The sequence below is a fragment of the Chelon labrosus genome, assembly GCF_963514085.1.
Source record: "Chelon labrosus genome assembly, chromosome: 20".
NCBI lineage: Eukaryota > Metazoa > Chordata > Actinopteri > Mugiliformes > Mugilidae > Chelon > Chelon labrosus.
The window spans coordinates 15,053,056-15,072,529 of NC_140353.1; the positions used below are offsets into that span (position 1 = coordinate 15,053,056).

At 43.4% G+C, this 19,474-nt stretch overlaps 4 protein-coding genes across 9 annotated transcripts in view; 1 reads left to right on the forward strand and 3 right to left on the reverse strand.

Moving 5' to 3' along the window:
- The window catches only part of LOC311505388 (formin), a 53,193-nt gene extending 49,490 nt beyond the window's left edge, over window positions 1–3,703 (forward strand). The window contains exon 18 of one of the 2 annotated variants that reach the window (XM_084568937.1): window positions 33–173. In XM_084568937.1, coding sequence (XP_084425063.1) covers window positions 33–77 — 45 coding nt within the window. In that variant the 3' untranslated portion in view covers window positions 78–173. Of the gene's footprint in view, window positions 1–32 lie in introns of both variants that reach the window. The other variant, XM_084568936.1, reaches the window with a different exon arrangement.
- Window positions 3,704–3,712: 9 nt separating this feature from the next.
- On the reverse strand, window positions 3,713–4,766 carry grem1b (gremlin 1b). Its single transcript, XM_084568943.1, has 2 exons — window positions 4,689–4,766; window positions 3,713–4,271 (listed from the first exon to the last, which is right to left on the reverse strand). The coding sequence occupies exon 2, from the start codon at window positions 4,268–4,270 to the stop codon at window positions 3,722–3,724; it is 549 nt and encodes a 182-aa protein (XP_084425069.1). The 5' UTR covers window position 4,271; window positions 4,689–4,766; the 3' UTR covers window positions 3,713–3,721.
- Window positions 4,767–6,332: 1,566 nt separating this feature from the next.
- On the reverse strand, window positions 6,333–14,167 carry arhgap11a (Rho GTPase activating protein 11A). Of its 2 annotated transcripts, XM_084568627.1 has the most exons (12): window positions 13,009–14,167; window positions 12,038–12,105; window positions 11,852–11,948; window positions 11,503–11,759; window positions 11,209–11,372; window positions 10,974–11,114; window positions 10,681–10,767; window positions 10,113–10,286; window positions 9,875–10,004; window positions 9,631–9,739; window positions 8,847–8,961; window positions 6,333–8,758 (listed from the first exon to the last, which is right to left on the reverse strand). In XM_084568627.1, exons 1-12 carry the CDS (start codon window positions 13,135–13,137, stop codon window positions 7,293–7,295), a joined length of 2,937 nt encoding a protein of 978 aa, XP_084424753.1. In that variant the 5' UTR covers window positions 13,138–14,167; the 3' UTR covers window positions 6,333–7,292. The 2 variants fall into 2 exon arrangements, with proteins under 2 accessions (XP_084424753.1, XP_084424754.1); XM_084568628.1 differs by lacking the exon at window positions 10,681–10,767 and having other exon boundaries at window positions 6,334–8,758; window positions 13,009–14,166.
- actc1b (actin alpha cardiac muscle 1b) lies at window positions 14,162–16,476 on the reverse strand. 4 transcript variants are annotated; one of them, XM_084568629.1, is made up of 8 exons: window positions 16,303–16,476; window positions 16,060–16,188; window positions 15,805–15,915; window positions 15,636–15,720; window positions 15,167–15,328; window positions 14,882–15,073; window positions 14,604–14,785; window positions 14,162–14,510 (listed from the first exon to the last, which is right to left on the reverse strand). In XM_084568629.1, the coding sequence occupies exons 1-8, from the start codon at window positions 16,429–16,431 to the stop codon at window positions 14,367–14,369; spliced, it is 1,134 nt and encodes a 377-aa protein (XP_084424755.1). In that variant the 5' UTR covers window positions 16,432–16,476; the 3' UTR covers window positions 14,162–14,366. The 4 variants fall into 4 exon arrangements, with proteins under 4 accessions (XP_084424755.1, XP_084424757.1, XP_084424756.1 ...); XM_084568631.1 differs by lacking the exon at window positions 16,060–16,188; XM_084568630.1 differs by lacking the exon at window positions 15,805–15,915.
- Between the last annotated feature and the right edge of the window lie 2,998 nt (window positions 16,477–19,474).

A 19,474-nucleotide genomic window follows, 5' to 3' on the forward strand; every position in this document is an offset into this window, starting at 1 on the left:
ACGCTGAATCTTTTTGTGGTTGCTGCCAACAGAAAGACAGGCTGCGGCAGAAGGAAGCCGGCGTGTCCGCCATCTGAGTGAAACGACGAGTGACGGGGCAGAAGAAGAGGTGAGGGTTGGCGGTGGCGATAGGGACGGGAGATGTCTACCGATCCCATCCTTTCTGCGTCTGCCACCTGCCTCTGGAAAACTAAGCTACCCTCTCGCAATAAAACCTCAACGGACTCTTAATACTCCCACTGCCATATCTCTGCTACTACTAACAACACTGGACACCCCACCCATTCCCTGCACCCCACCTCACCCATTCCCTGCACCCCACCACCTTCATGTTGAGCCTTTCTGGTACAACCCCTGCAGCGAGAATGCATGGCTGACACAGCCCAAGTGATGGGAGTCTTAAAGGCCAAAGGTTGACCTCATTCATCCAGCATGGCGTGACCTCTGAGTGCCCAGCTTGTGAAAGGTCTCCAGGGTTCAGCGGGACTCACAGCAGCGCCAGCTGACACATCCACAAGGTTCCTCCTGGATCTCCAGAAGCCGAGGAAGGTTTCTCAGCTCTATCGGACAGCATATGTATTGGAACTGCTCCAGTCACTTGCTGTCGTACAAACAGATATGGCTTCCTGGCAGTGTCTGCTGATAGGAAAATCCCTGCTGACAAAACAGATCTCGCTCTCTCAAAGCGGTAAGAAATCTGTGTCCTTCGCTGTAGCAAATAGCTTTTCATTCACCATGGCTCATTAAAAGTCTTGTAAATATGTCATGTTAGAAGAATCGGCAGGGACCGCGCAGCTTTGAGGAGCGTGATAAACGAGCTACGCTGGGGTTCGAGTGCGGATGAAGACGTGTTGTGTATAAATCGTTTGTGTGAGAGTCGTGTGCCGCTCTAAAACGCAAGTGTGCGGAGGCTGCGGCTGTGTTGTGTGTTGCACTGCACCAGACTGACCTCTCCTGGGTGTCGCCCAGAGGAGGGGAGAAGCTGGCAGCGATTCTGGAGCCTCGGGGGGCCCCTCCTCACAGGTACACAAACTGGATTTAAAAACAATCAACAGGTTTTGGCCATCCGTGCACTCACTCACCCACAGTTTAAAAAGAAAAAAAAGTGGAAGTTATTAGCCCTTCACTGAGTGCTGGACGCCGACATTGTCTCCAGCACAGTTTTTAGCACTTTCCTGCTTGCAGTAGCTCTACGTTGTAGCTATAAAACACACTCCCGCCGTCGTGCTACATTTTTTTTTCAGCCGTCCTGCACTTTTTTGCACCTTTTTTCCTATGCAAGAGTTTTCCTTAATGTAAGATTTATAAACTGTTTTGCTTCGTGCTTTTTATCGTTAAGGAAGGGTGTTGAGATCATGTAAGGTTTAACCACACTCCTGTGTCGCTCAAGAAAAGTCTATTTGCGTAAGGAGTTATTTTATGCCAAAAAAACAAACAAACAAAAAAACGTCAGCTTTGTTCTCTTCCGCGGCTGTATTTTTCTGAACTGACTGAGAAGCTGCTCGATAGGTCAGTCAGATGAAAGTTATATTTTCATGTTAACTGTATTTTGCGCAGATTAACAGTGTGCTCAGATATGTTGAAATTTTAAGCTTTAAGCTTTGCTTAGTATGAAAACACTTGGAGCGATGAGGGTTGTATTTTTGGATATTAACAACATTTAAGATTATCACCTCAGGCCATGTGAGTTGTTATACCTCAGACAGATTCCATTATCAAATTATCCATAAAACTGCACCTTAAATTCCTTTTTTTTTTTTTTCCTGGTTTGTTCTTTTTTGTTTATTACCCTCCAAAGTCTTTCACATGTGCCATTTATTTTGTATAAAAAAAAAAATCTCATGAATATTTCAAAACTGCTATATTTTACTTCAGAGGGTTTGGAAAACATAAAGCAGGCTGACACTGACCAAGGAATTGTTGTAGCCTCTACTGTGCGTAGTATGTCGGTTCATGTAACCTGCAGTAGCTCTCATGTAGGTGCTCTGTAATTTTATGGAATTGTTTTAAATTTCAAGAATAAACTACTGGATGCCGAACAAGCCGGACTTGCTCCCTGAAAAAAAAAAGAAGAAAAAAAAAACTTGTTAAACGGAATTTTCCTCAATTTTCAGCCGTCAACACCTCCATTACAGGCCTGCGCCGAGAAGATGTGATATTTATGTAGGAAACCTGAGTCATCAAAAGGATCGGAGGATTGCATTTATCAGCTTGGCTTTTTAATAAACTTTGAGTCAGGATGAGGCCCATCAGTCGAGTCCTAGGACATTAACACATGTTCCTGGAAATCTCTTGAAATAATTAGTTTTGTTAACAGCAGGGACTGGTCAGGCTTGATGCTGAATGAGGTGGACGCTTCAGCGTTTTATCTTCTGTGCTTTAACACAAATATCAACAGTCGTTTTGTGTCTTGGGATGGACATTTAGGAGCCGGTTTGACGCATTCACGCCCATTTAAAAACCTCAGTTCCATTTGTTTATTTTTTTAAATTGTGTTGCTTGTGTTACTCATCTCTGATTGCAGATTTTGCACTTGTGGCACTCAGACACTCAAATAATCAAGCAAATTTGTAGTTTAAGATTTACACTGTGCGTTTGGGATTCATTGTGCAGACTGGAGAAAGATGAATTTTCCAGTGAAGAAAGAACAAAACATTTTCCACTTGTTTATTAAACGCTGAGTTGGGGCCTTTTAGGCAGAGAATCCCTCATCCTTTGCACTTGAACACAACACTCCCCATCTATCTAGTCTTCAGCCAGCCTTTCAACGAAATCTGGAGAAGTTAAAATTAAATGGGTAACAGCGTGAGTTCTCATAAAACTCACTATTTTAGGATCAGATTTATTCCAAGGTTTGAGTGAGTGGCTCCGAGGAGAGAGGAGTGTGATGAATGAGTGACTTTAACTTTAGTCTTATACAAATTACTTCAAGGGCATATGCACAGTATTCCAGCATCCGTTTATTTATTTTTTCGTGGATAATTTAATCAAAGGAATAAACAAACCGATTACATCAAAGATGGCTTTACACTTTACAACTATTTAACCTCGATACAATATAAACCACCGCTGTACATTGTCCGTATAAACTAACAAAGGAGCCTGGTATCTATACATTTTGAGCAAGCTCCCAACTTAGAAAAAAAAATAAAAAATACTGATGGACTTCGAAATTCACAGAAAACAATTAGGTTAACCTTGAGAGATTTTTTTGAAATATCGAAATAAAATCACGTTTGTTTTTTCATTTAAACAAAGTCATTCCTCCATCAAATTCCACACAGTGGAAACATTCAACAAATATATAGACGCGTAAAATACAGGACTTGGACAGAGATGTTTCTCTGTCACCGCGAGCGCTTGGAGCAGTGAGTGATTGGGGAAGCCGTGCGTAAAAACAAAAAAAAACAGACAAAAATAAAAAAAAGATAAAAATAAAAAACCGTGCCTATTCCAAGTCAGCGTTTCCGTGCAGTGCCTGTTTTCAAACGGGTGATTAGTAAAGTGTTGCTCATCGCTTTAATAAGTTGCATGTCCAGGTTTGCTCGCACGCTGTGAGAGAAAAGAATCGCACATGTCATCGTAGTGTATGTGGTGCGTATCTCCAGATGGAGAAAGGCACGTGTTCTTGGCTGTGTGACAGAAATCCTGTCCTCGAAGAATGAGAATATGACAAACACACACACACACACACACACACACTCATGCCATTTCTGCGCGTTCAGTCCAGGTCTATGGATATGCAGCGGCACTGTTTGACGCGCTGGATGCGTTTCTTCTTGGTGGGTGGCTGCTGGTCCGGACAGTTCAACGTAAAAGTCATGGTGGTAAAACGCTTCGGCTTGCAAAATGAACAGGACTGGAAGGCGCCCTCCTCCCTGCGGATGTGCCTGGGGATGTAGAAGGAGTTGCACTGTCCGTAGCAGAAGCGGTTGATGATGGTGCGGCTGACGCAGCCCTCCTCGTGGATTGTCTGTTTGAGAGGCTGCGTCTTGCACCAGTCCCGTTTCAAATACTGGCGCTCCGTCACATGCAAAGCTTCCTGGCTGGACTCCAGCACCTCGTCGGCCGGTGAGGATGGGCTCGGCCTCTGCCGGGACCTGGAGCCCGTCTGCGGAGGCTGCGGTTGCTGCTCCGATTCGTTTGGGTTTTTTTTGTCAGGATGAGGAATGGCGCCTTGTGAACCTCGGTTTCTTTTTGACTCCACGGGAGAGGACAGCAACCCAATGATGAAAACCATACTGCAGAGGATACGCGTCGAGTTAGCCATCCTTGGGGAGAAGGAGAAAATAATGAATCACCTACACCGTTTCAACTCTGGACGGGTTACGCACAGCTGTCAAAGCTTTTACGCTGCGTAAAAGCGCACCAAACTTTTTTTGTTTGTTTGTTTGTTGTGTATTTGAAACCGCATCAGAAGAAGACTTGGGGACAAAACCATTTTTCATTTGAATTACTCCAGTTTGAATACATGCCTGAGAAATATAATTACAGTATGTAAGGCACGCCACCAGATTGAACCAAAGATTAAACCATGTCAGAAGTCAGCATGTCCACATATGCACACCAGCAGATAACAAGCATCCACTTTTGTCATTTCTGTCTTTTATAGCTTATATAAAAATAAATTAAACTTATTGGACTATACGGCTGAATTCTGCAATCAGAAGAAGAGCAAATCCACTCACCTGTGCGAGTCTCCTCTGCTCGAAGTGCGATGATCTGATCCTATCAGTCCTCTGCGGCACCTTCCGAGGTGATAGGCACCTACTGCTGTCGACTGTACACTGGCGGGACTGTGGATGGGTGGTGGGAGACTAACCGCTCCATAGACAGGGGCCAGGGGGTTTAATACAAATTGCTCCAGCGCCGGACTGTCTCCCTTTTAAATGTCTGCCAGCTGAGATGTGCACAACAGTTATTGGCTAAGCACGATGTAGAGAAAATCAAGACTATCCGCCCCCTCAACACTTCCCTGAACCCACTTCAAGAAAACAGACAACCGAGGAACAGGGAGGGAGGAGGACGGAGAGGAGGAGGAGGATGAGGAGGAGGAGGAGGAGGAGGAGGGGAGAGAGAGAGAGAGAGGGGCTGAGGGCGTACAGGCCTGAAGTTTGTGCGCACATGGAAAAAGTATTTTTTTTTTTTTATTATTAAAGGAGCATGACGATAATGCTATGCAAAATATCCAAACACTAAAACTGAAAGGAGGAGTTCCCGCTCCTGAAGCACGTCACAGACGCAATCGTGGAACAAACGTCGCACACCTGTGAGCGCACGCGGCTCAGATATTGCTGCGCCATCAGTTGTTTAAAACCTCCATTCCCCAGTGACGATAGACGTCCAGTTTAAATGATGCGATTCTAGATTAAAGAAATGTTGACCTCAAGGAGGGGGAAAGGGATTAAGTTTCCTTTATTTAAGGAATCGTCATAATCCATGCATAGAAACACTCTGCAGTGGAATATACAGTGATCCTTCATCTCTCAGACAGCCACTTGTTATATTATATATTATATTAAGTGTTCCAGTGTGTGTTTATTTGCGCGTTCCAAAATTTGCCAAATAATTATGCACATTTGTGAGCTCAGTTTAAGGCATTTAAATATTTCTATTAAACATAAAGGTTAATAAATCACTGTCTAACTCTCTCTCTCTATATATATATATATACACACATATATGAATAAGAAAACAGAAGTTTATTCCATTATTAAGAGCCACTTTGGGGTTGCCAGAATGTGGAATATCACGTAATATTTGTGTTTTCTAATAAGTCCAGAGTTATATATGTTAATCTTGTTGATAAACTGATTTTGATTCGGTTTCCCCAGATCATTATACAGTCTACTGGATGAGCTCTCTCTCTATAGCCTATAACTAAACATCACCTGAAGGGGTTTTCACAACCTGGCAACAACAAAAGATAAAAGATGAGACGTACATAATGGCTTGAAACCGATGTATAGAGGATTTACCTTTATGGATAAACCATTACAACGTAAATCCGCTCTTAGAGCTTCAGATCGGTGACAATCTGGCGCACCACTTTCTCTCGTTGTAAACCAGATTAACTACTAAACACATCTGCAGTATTTATGGATCATAGCACTGCGCACAAATCAAGCAGCCCGATTTTATGAGACTTTTGTCCAAAGTCCAAACCATCTTATAAAACATGAAAAACTTGCAATCTGTAGAGAATAAATCTAAACGGATGATTTTGACCTTTAGCCCATCTCTGCGGATTAAATGCGGAGGTTATTTACCTCTTTCATGACTGTGACAGTTTCAAACTGCTTACTGAGCCAGATACGTAAACGCACTTGGGAGTTTTCTTTCTTCTCCACAGCTGGACGCAAGATTCCTATTGTTTTCCAAGTAGCAGGAAGAATATTAGACATATATATATGTGTGTTGGATGAATCATCCCACATGGACCACATTCAGTTTTGTTCAAAGCCGTGCTGGAAACACCTGCAGTGACACAGGTAATAAATACATTATAAAATATCTGGACCATGCTGCAACAAGTCAGTCAGGACAGTCATCACAACCTCAGCTTGACAGCACTAAATCCTGGGCTCTTGTAAAGTGTTAACGGCTCGTGAGGTCTCAGCAGTAACTCTAGGACTCCCCCTTGTGGCTGCGCAGAGTAACAATAACGCCCCAACAAGAATTGAACCACTCGCTGTTTCACTTTATTTGTCTGAAGCAGTTCACATGACAAAGCGTTTCACTGAAGGTTTTGAAATCAATGGATTGCAAAATAAAGACAATACAATCAATACTGCTTGGCTTTTTTCAAAAACAAAAATTATTATATTTTTCCTTCTCTCTGTTCATGACAACATGCTAAGAAAATATTCTGTAATGCAGAAACAGCTTTAACTTTCACTCGTCTTTTTTCTTTTTTTTCCCCAAACACCTACCCAAAGAACGGCTATAAAATGCATAAATAAAAGCGTAGCACTCGAAACACTTCCAGTCATACCGACAATCACATTTTACATAATTCGACCCGCACACTACAATCTAAACACTACCTGACATAATCTTATAGGCTCATGTGTGTCAACATCTGAAGCGGTTTTACTCGTGTAAAACAAAGGCATGCGCATATCTCCCAATAAGGCCCTAACGCAACACAAACAGCTCCTACCTCAGCTAAAAAAATAAATTAAGACCCTGAAATGATGGAGAATGTGAGTTGGATTGTTTAATGTCACGTAGCGTCGCCGGACAGAGAGCTGCATAGTAAGACGAAGGATAAAAGGCGGACAGAGTACTGACTATAAATCGACAGGTCTAGTAGCAGACATCAGTTGTACTTGGTTGAGAGGGTTTCTAGGTGAACCTCTGTAATGATTCATGTCTTTCTCTGCCACCATCTGCATGAGAGGCTTCTGAGCTCCTGGTGGATCAGAGTCTGAACAGTCCACTCTAGTCTTTGGTTGGACCTTGTTGGTCACGTCGCCCAGAGCCTTGGGTTTGCGAGCCAAGGTGCTTGGCTTTTTTGGTGGGACTGGAGGTGGTTTCTTTATGGGGCACATGCTGCTGGACCGTTCCACTCGTGCCGCCCCCTGGTAAGGCTGGAGCTGTGGGTGAGGAGACAGACCGCTCTCTAGGCTCACAGCCTTCACAACAGGACCACTGCGGCTGGTGCTGAGCTCTCCGTTTCTAGTGGGTCTCCTGCTCTCTCCTAGCAGAGAGTTGATCCTGCAGACAGCCTGGCGAACAGGGGTGCGCTGGAACTTGAGCGGTGACCTGACTCCTCTGCCCTTAGAGCCTCTGGGAGAGTAAATGGTGAGCTTGTTGAAGTGTTGAATGTGGTCTGCCACCCGCCGCTTTTCAGTCTCCAGGCTGTTCGGCGAGAGCAGTGGTTGGTCCTGGAATTTGGTACCAATCTCTGGGGACATGCAGACTACGGTACTCGTTTTAGGAGGTGTGACAAACTCATGCCCAAGTTGGAGACCCAACTTGTATGGAGTGGACTGCAGTCCAGAAGAGACGCCCAGTTTGAAGTGAGCAGGGCTCTGGATGTCCAGAGCGTCAATCAGCCTGCTGCAGTTCACCTCCTCTGCCTCCCTTTCACTTTGTCCCACCATGGAGCCATTATGGCTGCCAGTAGAAGCACAGAGAGAATCTTTATCCTCCTTACTTCCTGGGCTACAGTATACACCGGACTCAAAAACTACACTATCAATATGCAAAGGAGACAAAGCGGCAATTTCAAGTTGGCCAAATGTAATGTTCTGTTCATTAGCCAAAAGGCTCTGCTGAGCTTGAGAACAGGAGGCTTCAGTGTCAACAGTCAGAGCTTTGACTGTAGGAGTCCCTGGTAGAGGGAGGTTGTCTGATTCTGTTTTCATACTTGCTCCTATGTTTCTGTCTGGATCTTGTATGATAGCCTGGAGGTCGCTACCTGACTCTGTGAAGGCCTTCTTGATTTTCAGCAGGGTTGGGCCCGTTTGTGCCTGAGCCTCGGTGATGGAGCGCTCGCTCTCCAGGCTCTCCAAGCTGGATACACAACACAGCTTCATGGGCAGGCTGCTCGATGCTGGGGGGCTCGACACGACGATGGCAGGCTCAGACATGTAGTTGCTCTTCAGGGAGTTCATGGGAGTGTCAGTGAAAGAGCCTCTGCTGAAAGCCTGGGCTCCCACAGGGGTCTCCTCACTCCATGAGGTCTGGTGGGCACTCGCATCACATTGTGGGGTCAGCAAGTCGTTTTCAGACTTACTGATGTACTTAACACCTAGAAAAGTAAGTAGTATATTAGTGGACATCACACTGCCATAGAAATACCTCTATTAGGAGACTATGAGCTGTTACGTGGTACTCACTCTTGGATTCAGTTTTTCTAGGCCGAACTGATGGAGTGAACTCCGTCTCTTTGGTGAATTGGAAGCCGGTGGAGCTCTCCTGTGTGGCAAGTCGCCAGCCAATGGACTCAGATCCCTTTATCACCAGCATGAAATGAGAAATGAAAGATGAAAGAGCTTTCGAGGAGGATTAAGCTTTAGTGTAGTGTTTTGTTAAAAAGGACCCCATAGAAAATACCCAGAATGCAGCATTAATATGTTAATTCCATGACTTTTGTTGTTAGTTCTTCAGAGGATGATTAAAAATCACTCAGAAGAAACATACTGGATTTGTTTTTAATAACTTTTTATTGGGAGTTTACATGTAACTATAGAGCAGCTCACCCAACATACAATATCCTGTATGTATATACTGTATAGTGTCCTAACATTTTTTTTTTCACCTGAGTGAAATATTAGTATAGTCCTAGTATAGTAAATCAGAAATCTGAAAACTGAGCACAGGAATTATCCTATGGCTTTGTACCACACAAGTACGAACAGTTTCTTTTGTAACAATACAAAATGTAAAAGTGCTGAAAACTATTAAGATTATCGTTAAACCCTGCATGCATTAGTTAACAGAGAATGTTAAACAATAAGAAAGTGCTACTTCTCACCATTTTACCACAGCATAACACCTTATGTGCAAACGTATTATTTGATTTTAATAGTTAATTGCAGCCGAATCCAATTTATTAACTTCACATTTGAGAGTTTATCAGTGAACCAGGTATGTGGTTTTATTTTCGTCAACCACACTTACAGCTTCTTTGCTGCTCCTGCCCAGGCTGAAACGCAAGCGCAGGGACTTGCGCGGTGCTTCTTTCTTACTGACTTTAGGAGAAAAGCAGCCAGCCCTTCCAGATTCAACTCTGAAAAGAGAGAATCAGACAATCAGCAGTTAGACAAGTCAAGAATATATTTAATAGCTATTATTATTATTAATTGCTATATCTCCCTCATAGGGGAAAAAAGAATGAATGAAAATGAATTCTGAAAGTGTGTACCTATTGACAGCATGTCTGCTGCTAAGTCTTCGGCTCTTTCTCCTTGCAGAGGTAGCAGATAGCCTTCTAGACTTCCCCGCTGACGAGAGGTTATTTTGGGAAGTGTCCAAGACCCCAGATGCACTGTAAGCTAGAACATACATATATATATATATTAATAATAATCAACACCAAGCTTTAGACATGAAGTCCATTTATTAGTCCAAGTTGAAGTCCATTTGACCAGACACGGCAATACCTGATCCAGGAGTGGAGGCCCCGCTGAACAAAGTATTGGGAAGTAATTCTATCCCAAGGTTCTTCATGACAGATCTGCGTTTCTTGTTGGAAAATCCAAAAGAGTGACCCGATTCCAAAGGAAGTTTTCGCTTGGAGGCTGGTGTTGCAATCACAGGGGTTGCAGAGGAAAAGACTGGCAAAATCACAAAAATAATTATGGCATTCACTCATGTACAATTTGTTTTCCCATATTTGAAAATAATCCAAAGATGATTTTGAACCAAATCACGAGGACGGATTATCAGATTTTGAATGATATTTGTGGAGGACGCTCCGTGCAGATGACAGGCAGACAGGCAAAGAAAACAAAAGCCGACAAAGACGAGCATTACTTCTCATTGTTCAAATGATGCTTATCATTCATCCTCAAGGCATGTGGATTTCATCCGAAGCTCAACAGAAGCATAAGCAAAACAAAGAGTTTGATTTCGAGAACAGAAAGCTTGCCGTTTCCAGTGCAGATAGCAGATAGATCCCTACCGTAGCATCATGCTACGTGACAAGCAGCATTATCTCATTGCACCTACCATTGAACCTACCAAGACTGTCTGCCTGGGAGACATTTGTGGGTGTTCTATTAGTTTTTATCTTATTCAGTGCACCATTGACCATATCTGAAATATGAGACAAACCGAACCATATAAACAGTTTTTACTGACTTAACGAAAAACAGTCCTCCAGTTTATATGTTGGGGTTTCATGTCATTAAATATTTCCTGTCTGATTATAACCAGTGCACCTGGAAATGATCTGGCCAACTCGAGATTTAATCTAAATATTTGCATACCAAATAAATTAATCTCTGGTGGTATGGTCTTACCTCCGATGCTGCGCCTGTGCTTCTTCTTCATCCCTGAGTTTAGGTCCAGTTCTTCGAGTTCATCGTGAGTAGGAGACAGGACCCCCGCCTCACAGCCCATCATGGCTGGAACTTTATCTTGGAGAAACGGTGGCAACACACCTGTGACAGAGATAGGGCCAAATATTGAGCGCTACAAAGCACCAGTGTCACCTAATGCATAGATGAAGAGCAGGTAAGATTCCTGAAGTCATACCGAAGCTGCGGGCGTTCTCTATGAAGCAGTGTATTATGGCTGTCTGTAGTTTGAGGCGTTTCTCAGTGTTGGCATTCATTTTCTCTGTACTGTCGCCAGAGTGAAGGAGGTTGGGGGCCAGAATTACAGACAAGTTACTGCTATCCATCTTATTTTCAGCACTCCTGTGATTAAGACAAGGAAAAGGAAAATTAGCAAACAAAAGTATTTCGTAATACATTGTACAAAGATCAATTGCAAATAATCAGAAAGAACTTTTTAAATGATATAAAAATAAAGTAATAACTCCATCACCTTGTAGACACACTGTACAGGAAGTCAAAAAAGTGACGCAGGACACAAAGGTTTCTTTCTGGCAACACACACGACAGTAGCATAGTGGCAGAGGTTCTCTCCTCCTCTGTGGGGAGCTGCTGCGCCTTGAGGAAAGCTTCCTGTAGCTCCGTGGGGAACACAGGCTCTGGCAGCTCCCTGAAGAACTGTTTCACCAGACCCGCCACATCACAGGGAAAAGCAGTGTGCAGGCAGTCTTCACCCGCGTCCAGCTTTGCCTAGACAGACAAAACACAGCTATGTTGCGTTAGACAGTTCCCAGCGTCAAGGCCCCTTTGTGAAAGCAAGGTCAACTTCAGCCATCACTCACCCTGAGTTCTTTCAGGCGGACGACGGAGCCAGATTTTCTGAACAGGCCCTCTGTTTCAACATGCGCCAGCACCTTCATACACGCGTCAACCAAAAAACTGAGAAGCCAGAGAAATATCATTAGTGTAAGATAAACATGCTGGGGCAAGAAAGAGCTTGTCAACTGTAAGCTGGGGAATTTATTTACCTCGGCACACGCCCACATTCCATATTATAGTATGGCAAGCTCTCCAAGGGAACACCGAAAACTTTTGTCTGAGGAAACGATGAGGGGAGAAAACACAAAAGGACAATCTTAGATTTGTTATAAGGTTACACAACATTGACAAAAAAAAAAAAAATTATCAGCTGTACACTCAGCATAATTTCATTCATGTACTCATAAAAATCCCAGTTGCACCGTTTACCACTTCTGACATCTGGATGTCAAACATTTCTGTGCTTAAGAGAACAACAACGGAAGCTACAAGAACCACATTATGTCGGTTTCTAACCTCAGTGAACTGAATTCACTGCAGCCCATAGATTAGCATCATTTCAACACTTGATTTCTTCACAGTCTGAGCTAAAGTTCAAGGTAGTTTTTCCTCCTCCTCTGCCCTGCTCCAGAAAATGCAGAAGTTCAGCATTCATTTGAAAAGTCACACGGTCAGTTGTAACAAACCCTGTGACTCCTGTGAGCCAATTAGAGGCATGGAAAAGAAGAAACGCTGGTTAAATTCAAAAATCAAGCACTGCATATCATAAATGTGCTTTCTAAATTACACGTTTCTATTGTTAAAACGTCTAAAAAAGCTACAACAATATACCACACAGATTTATGAGAAAACACTGCCCTTATGTGTCTGTCTGAGTTTTGCTTTATGCTGCTGGTAAAGAAGTTTATGGGGTGAATAATCCCGGACAGAGTCCAACAAAGCACCTCCAGTGACTGACATGGGTGACAACGGCCAGGGAACAAATGGGTCTCATCAGTGGGGGCATGCTTTCAGTAATATGCTAATTAGATTCAGCAGCCTAAACAATCTTATAGCCCAAGGCTAGTGCTGTGAACTTGTTGATTCGTGGTCTAACGTTATCATAACATGCTGTGAATTTCAAAGTTTCTGAACACACAGATAAACATACAACAGTATAATTGGTTTACTTCAAACTCACCGTGTTGCAGGCTGTTGACTTGCTGCTGGCAGCTTTGATTTTGTTCCAGTTCTTTGTCTTTATCCCGTAACTTGCGCGGAGATGCTGAACAGCCAGCAAACGCATGACACTGCTCTCCATGACTTTCATTTTACAAGTTTACCTAGCCCTTTCACAAATACACTTATCCCTCTTGTCCACTTTCCTTTTCCGGACCGAAGAAACCTGGCATTTGCAGTCGAAGCAGTTCGGTCCCAGCGTTTCTAACTTAATCACTTTCCCCTGACTTCTGACGCTAACTCATCATCGCGTGGATCTTATTGGCTCACAAGACGCTTTAACCCCACAACCGTTACCCAAACCGTAAACTCAACAGTAAGAATAATAAACAACAAACAGAGCTGACAAGTTGACTAACGCTACAGTATAGGGCGAATATCTAATGGCTAGGTTCATGCATCCGTTGCAATGCAGTTAGCTAGCTAACTTTAGCCAGCTAGGTTAGCAAGTCACGTTCGCTCATTAATTAGCATCACTCGAGAGAAAAAAAATAGCTTCTCACGGTCATACGACCTAAAATGACGATTATCTCTCCTCAAACGACTGAAACTGTGTGAATTACACAGTATTATATCGTTAGCTAGCTAACTGCATCCTGCTACGGTTCGTTCATCAAATCGGTTGCCAAGTAGTCCTACTGTTTCCGCAGTGTATTCAAACAGCGGCGCTCCCTACGCTCTGCTCTGTGATTGGACGGAAACCTTTTGAATAACGTTCCGTGTGGCGTGTGTTTAATCCCCCAGCGCAGCCTCAGCGGGCGGTGCAGTTTCTGCAGGGGCAGTTGAACGTGCAAGGAAGACACTGTATTTCAACCGGTTGGTCCTGTTATTCAAACCAGTTTCGCATTTGACATAGAAAATGCCGTTTTTTGTGTTAGGCTTATACTTGAATATGGCCTCTGTGTACACAGTTTGATGTTACATATAAGTTAGTGTGGCTTTTGAAAGCTGTATTCATCATGTTTAACCGTTTAAAACGGAGTGAGAGGAGTCAAGGTGAGTTAAAAATGTAACATGACCAATCATCATAGTATTACCAAAAAGTAGAATAGTAAATATTGTGATCTGACAGCAAGTTTTAATGTTATGTAAACTATGAAATGCTACCTGAATTATACAGATAATTTACTTAAACTCACATGCAGTATATATTTTCCAGCTACACCTATCCCTGCTTGTGTTGCACATTTTCTGTCAGTCATAAAAACAGTAGAGGGGATACTCTCACAAGGGCTTATCTTTATTACAATAGAACATACACATATATATACAGGAGACAACAACGTACAAATGCATGGGTGAAAGGTGTTGGCTGTGCGCTTAGAAGCATTTCCTGTGGACAATGGAGGGGCCAGCCTCATCGTACTCCTGCTTGCTGATCCACATCTGCTGGAAGGTGGACAGGGAAGCCAGGATGGAGCCACCGATCCAGACGGAGTACTTCCTCTCAGGTGGAGCAATGATCTAGGTGAGGAGTAAACACCATTTAAGTTTTATTCAGTGTTACTTTGCTGCGTCACTGTGCGTGATTCTTTAAAAACTTTGCAATTTTCTCACCTTGATCTTCATGGTGCTTGGGGCCAGGGCTGTGATCTCCTTCTGCATACGATCAGCAATACCAGGGTACATGGTGGTACCGCCAGACAGCACATTGTTGGCATACAGGTCCTTACGGATGTCAATGTCACATTTCATGATGCTGTTGTAGGCGGTCTCATGGATGCCAGCAGACTCCATACCTGGTAGAAACCAGAAGATAAGATGAGTTTTGTAACAAAGAAAAATCAGAATGATCCATCAATGCAAAATGAAAAAGGTGTAAGTGCTGAGCTCACCAATGAAAGAAGGCTGGAAGAGGGTCTCTGGGCAACGGAAACGCTCGTTACCAATGGTGATGACCTGACCGTCGGGCAGCTCATAGCTCTTTTCCAGAGAGGAAGAGGAGGCAGCGGTGGCCATCTCATTCTCAAAGTCAAGAGCCACGTAGCACAGCTTCTCCTTGATGTCACGCACAATCTCACGCTCGGCTAAGGAGCAAAAAGTTGTGAGTATTTGGGATAAACACAAATACACCTCTGATATTTAAACAAAACTGATCAACCTTGGCTTCATAGTCTTACCAGTTGTGACGAAGGAGTAGCCACGCTCAGTCAGGATCTTCATCAGGTAGTCGGTCAGGTCACGACCAGCCAGGTCCAGACGCATGATGGCGTGTGGCAGAGCATAACCCTCATAGATGGGGACATTGTGGGTCACACCATCACCGGAGTCCAGCACAATACCTTTGTCGAGCAAATGAGGGCCATAGTTAGTCGGATATGCATGCTTGGCAGCTAAATATTGGTCTGCCAACTATGTCTCACATCATAAACTATATAATGCTGCTGACATCATTGAGCACACACCCTACAGAAGAGGGATTAACACCTCCTTTTGACAATGAGACAAAAATGTACCCAGATGACGGACATGCTCAGAGTGTAAATAATGAATGATGTTCATAAGTACTGGAGAGTACAAATGTATGTTATCGCATTGCTAACCACAGACTTAATTGGGTACATGTACAAAAAATTAAAGTTTACTGACCAGTGGTACGTCCGGAGGCATACAGAGACAGCACAGCCTGGATAGCCACGTACATGGCAGGAACGTTGAAGGTCTCAAACATGATCTACAAGAAATAGCAAGAAGGATGTGAAAAAGTTTGTCTCAGGTATAAATGTGATGTAACACAGACGCAAGAGACTCCAAATACCTGGGTCATCTTCTCCCTGTTGGCTTTGGGGTTCAGGGGGGCCTCAGTGAGCAGGGTGGGGTGCTCCTCAGGGGCCACGCGGAGCTCATTGTAAAAGGTGTGGTGCCAGATCTGACAGAGGAAAAAGAACAGCCGACGTCAGGTCTGAAGCAACAATAAGCTGAATGGTGGTAGGTGGCCAGGCTGTAAATTCTCAAGGATGTGGAAGGTTAGCTGCCGTGAAAGTTGTAAATGAGTCTCCCTGTCAACACACACCTTCTCCATATCATCCCAGTTGGTGATGATGCCATGCTCGATGGGGTACTTCAGGGTCAGGATACCCCTCTTGCTCTGGGCCTCATCACCTACGTAGCTGTCCTTCTGACCCATACCCACCATCACACCCTTAGGGAGGAAACAGAAGACATGTTAAAACACTACTCTAACTTTTTATCACTCATACTTAGGATACTTTTTTTTGTACGGCTGTTCTGAGATGGGGTTTTCTAGTGAGTGTACCTGGTGGCGGGGCCTTCCAACGATGGAAGGGAAGACAGCACGGGGAGCGTCATCTCCGGCAAATCCAGCCTTGACCAAGCCAGAGCCGTTGTCGCACACAAGGGCGGTAGTCTCATCATCGTCACACATGATTAGGCTTTACTGGGGTGGTCTACAATTTGAGGGGAAGGGATGGTAACACAAGAAGAGGAGGTTTAGACTGGGTGTTAGGAGCAGCTGCATAAACTCTCTATCATGTAATACATAAAATGAAAGCCTGTTATAGTTGAACAATCTCACACTTTATCACTGAGTGGCTGATGATGCGATGGAACGATGGCTGTGGAAAGGTTCATGACATGTTCATTCAATCCCTCATACGACAGAGGTATGTATTAGGTGTAATCCACAGCGCTTTGAAGAACTGCCAACACTGATAGCTGGTATCATCAGGTATTATCGCCTGCAAGCACTGACACAACCCACCTCAGTGGGCGCTATCTATAGAGGGCTAATTAGACGTGCCATCGGGTGCTATTTTGGTGCTAACTTTGCCGAACAGCCACTGATACCATATCTCCACAGTCACGATTGTTCCTGGGGCATCTCAGAGCTGCTGATGTAGCACCAAAAAGGGGCATAACAGAGAGAGACCTGTGATCTATTTTAAGTTCAGCTCCCCCACTGTGCTTAACAGGGTGAAACAAGTGACACATGGATCTCTTGCTATTTCAGGTCTTTGAGAAGTGCCGGGCCAGCACCCATCTGTCTGCACACTGTGACACTTTTGTTTTACGCCTTGGCTCTGCGCCCCAGCTGCCTATTAACTTCATTCATTGAGCCACTGGTGGAATTTGGCCAATTTCCTCTCAGATTTTGTATTGAATACTCCAATATGACACGTTTAAATCTTGCAGAGCTCTTTCCATACTGCTGTATAGTGTATTCATCACAGAAAAACACAGCATCTATGTTAATTTTAACATCACCTGGCAACCAAGCCATCCTAACCACCAACTCCATCTTTAACTTTCAACAACTCCAATCAGTAATTCCAACTTGTACAAAGTCTTAGCTGTGAACGTGCATCATCAATTCATTCATTTAGCAATAATTTGCTTAAAGCTGCAACTTGTGAACCAACTGACACTGAGAAGGCTAACCATGCAAATGGCATTCAAAGAGACCAGCTGTGAAATGTACTCACCAAGATGCACACGGATGCTTCCACTGGGACGAAGGCTCACGGTGAGGAGAGCGCCCTTATATAAGACCCAGTGTAGGAGTAGGGACCAGGGGCGGGGCTGAGGGGTTCACACAAGTCCAAATATGAGCTGCCAGCAAAAATCAACAAGCCCCAGGAAAAGTATGTTTTACATACATGGATGGAGGCTTCTGTAAAATGGACTTGTGAGAGTGACTGACAGTTTTAATGACAAGTTGGCTGAGAATAAAAAGTTGAGATCTCAGTGTGGTGGGTTCCTGTTGGTAGGTCTGGTAAGTCTTTTTTAAATCAAGCATTTGCCTCCTTAAAGATTGTTTGGAGTATTGTTTAATTTCTTAGACTACATGAACATTACTCCCATTTCCAAAATGTATTTTTCATGAACTGTTTAAAATGTGGAACTTCATTTCTTGGTATAATGCATACTTGCATATTGCCTTTGTAGCTGTTCAATAATCTGTCATACCCAACACACAGTATCAGTATCAGTATCATGTTTTAATCTGGTGCCTAATTCAACACCAGGCATCATATCCCTTACAGGTATTACTGAACCCATAACCACCCACAGCAGAAGGCCCACTGGGTTGACCCAGTCGGGACAGCGCCACTGGTGTCTTGTTAAGGAGATGAAAACATTGTATATGTCTGCGAACCATGCTGCTGGTATGTGCGCTGAGCCTACTCAACGTGTGGAACAGCTGATGGTAATGCCAACCGGCCTCTCTGTCTGATCAGGCTGTCTGAGTGGCTTGTCCGTGTCAGCGCTCCTTCCCGATTGGCCCAGCTGTCTCCTTGTAGGGTTATGGGGAGCGACACCGGTCATTAATGAGCAGCCACTGGGGTTCCTGAGCCGCGAGTGTGCAAAGAGGAACTCCATATTTGTGCGAGCCATGACTTATGGTAAATTTTCCTTCGTGTACTTTGTACCTTATGAGGTAATCCTCTCATCTGTGCAGGAATGATACAAACATTTGACATATAGTTTGTTAATACATACCTTTCCAACAGAAATATAACATATATGGCCAGATCTAAGAGAACAGCATTCAGGTATTTGTAATGATAATAAATATACAGATTCAGGCCTTTGTGCAAGGAAGAATGACTCAGATGTAAAAGAATAGTTTATACTATGTGAGATTACATCATGGCTAAGGGAATGTGAGTGCATTCTTCTGCTCCACGCTGCACCACTACCAGATAGCAGCACCTCCTATTTATAGCTGTATCTCCACAGATAGGAGCTGGATGCAGCTGAAGCATCACATAGTTATTTGCATGACAAAGAGGACTTTTAATAGATAGGGCAGATTTTCTCTTGATACAAAAAAAAAAAAAGATTCATGATCAGCCCTTTCTACCAAGCAACAGCGACAAACAGCGTTCAATCTCAAACGCTGAGGCATTGTGGGTCAAAAAAAGGAAGATAAAGAATGCCTCAGAGTTGCTTTGTACAGTACTTTGGGGGAAAAACTATAGGCCTAGATCACATTGCATTTTAAGCCGTCACCTCTAATCATTGATACTCGCACCCAAATACTGGCTAACACTGGGAATTTTTATAAGTGGTATATTTTAAATGGTATATCTAATATTCTGCCCTTGTAGCACCAACTTAATGCAATTTGATAAAATAATTTGTCTATAATAAATCTAATTTTCATGGCGAAACATGAGTAATACAAGTACTGCAGTAAAGTACCACCTTAAACCTTGTGCAGTATAAAAAAGAGTTTTGCACAGGTTTGAATGTGCAAATGCTTTTTTTTTATTTAGTCAATAACACAGCATCAGCCAGCTATAACAGTCAAATGCCATTTGCACATAAACGTGTTCGAAATAATGACCAGATAATAGAATGTTTAATCGTATATGACTTACTTTAACCTTTGCAAAGAATGCGCATAAGGATGTATATGATTATCCCCTAAATATAAGTATTTATTTAATGACTTTTAATTGATT

What these genes read in the sequence shown, in the direction of transcription:
- arhgap11a (XM_084568627.1), bottom strand. Translation starts at nt 13,137, where the DNA reads ATGAAAGTCATGGAGAGCAGTGTCATGCGTTTGCTGGCTGTTCAGCAT. An exon ending in AGTCAACAGCCTGCAACACG is followed by an intron (nt 12,106 to 13,008) that starts GTGAGTTTGAAG and finishes TCGTTTCCTCAG; the next exon opens with ACAAAAGTTTTCGGTGTTCC. An exon ending in TAGAAAAACTGAATCCAAGA is followed by an intron (nt 8,759 to 8,846) that starts GTGAGTACCACG and finishes TTACTTTTCTAG; the next exon opens with GTGTTAAGTACATCAGTAAG.
- actc1b (XM_084568629.1), bottom strand. Translation starts at nt 16,431, where the DNA reads ATGTGTGACGATGATGAGACTACCGCCCTTGTGTGCGACAACGGCTCT. An exon ending in TGCCTCCGGACGTACCACTG is followed by an intron (nt 15,329 to 15,635) that starts GTCAGTAAACTT and finishes TGCTCGACAAAG; the next exon opens with GTATTGTGCTGGACTCCGGT. An exon ending in CTTCCAGCCTTCTTTCATTG is followed by an intron (nt 14,786 to 14,881) that starts GTGAGCTCAGCA and finishes GGTTTCTACCAG; the next exon opens with GTATGGAGTCTGCTGGCATC.
- grem1b (XM_084568943.1), bottom strand. Translation starts at nt 4,270, where the DNA reads ATGGCTAACTCGACGCGTATCCTCTGCAGTATGGTTTTCATCATTGGG.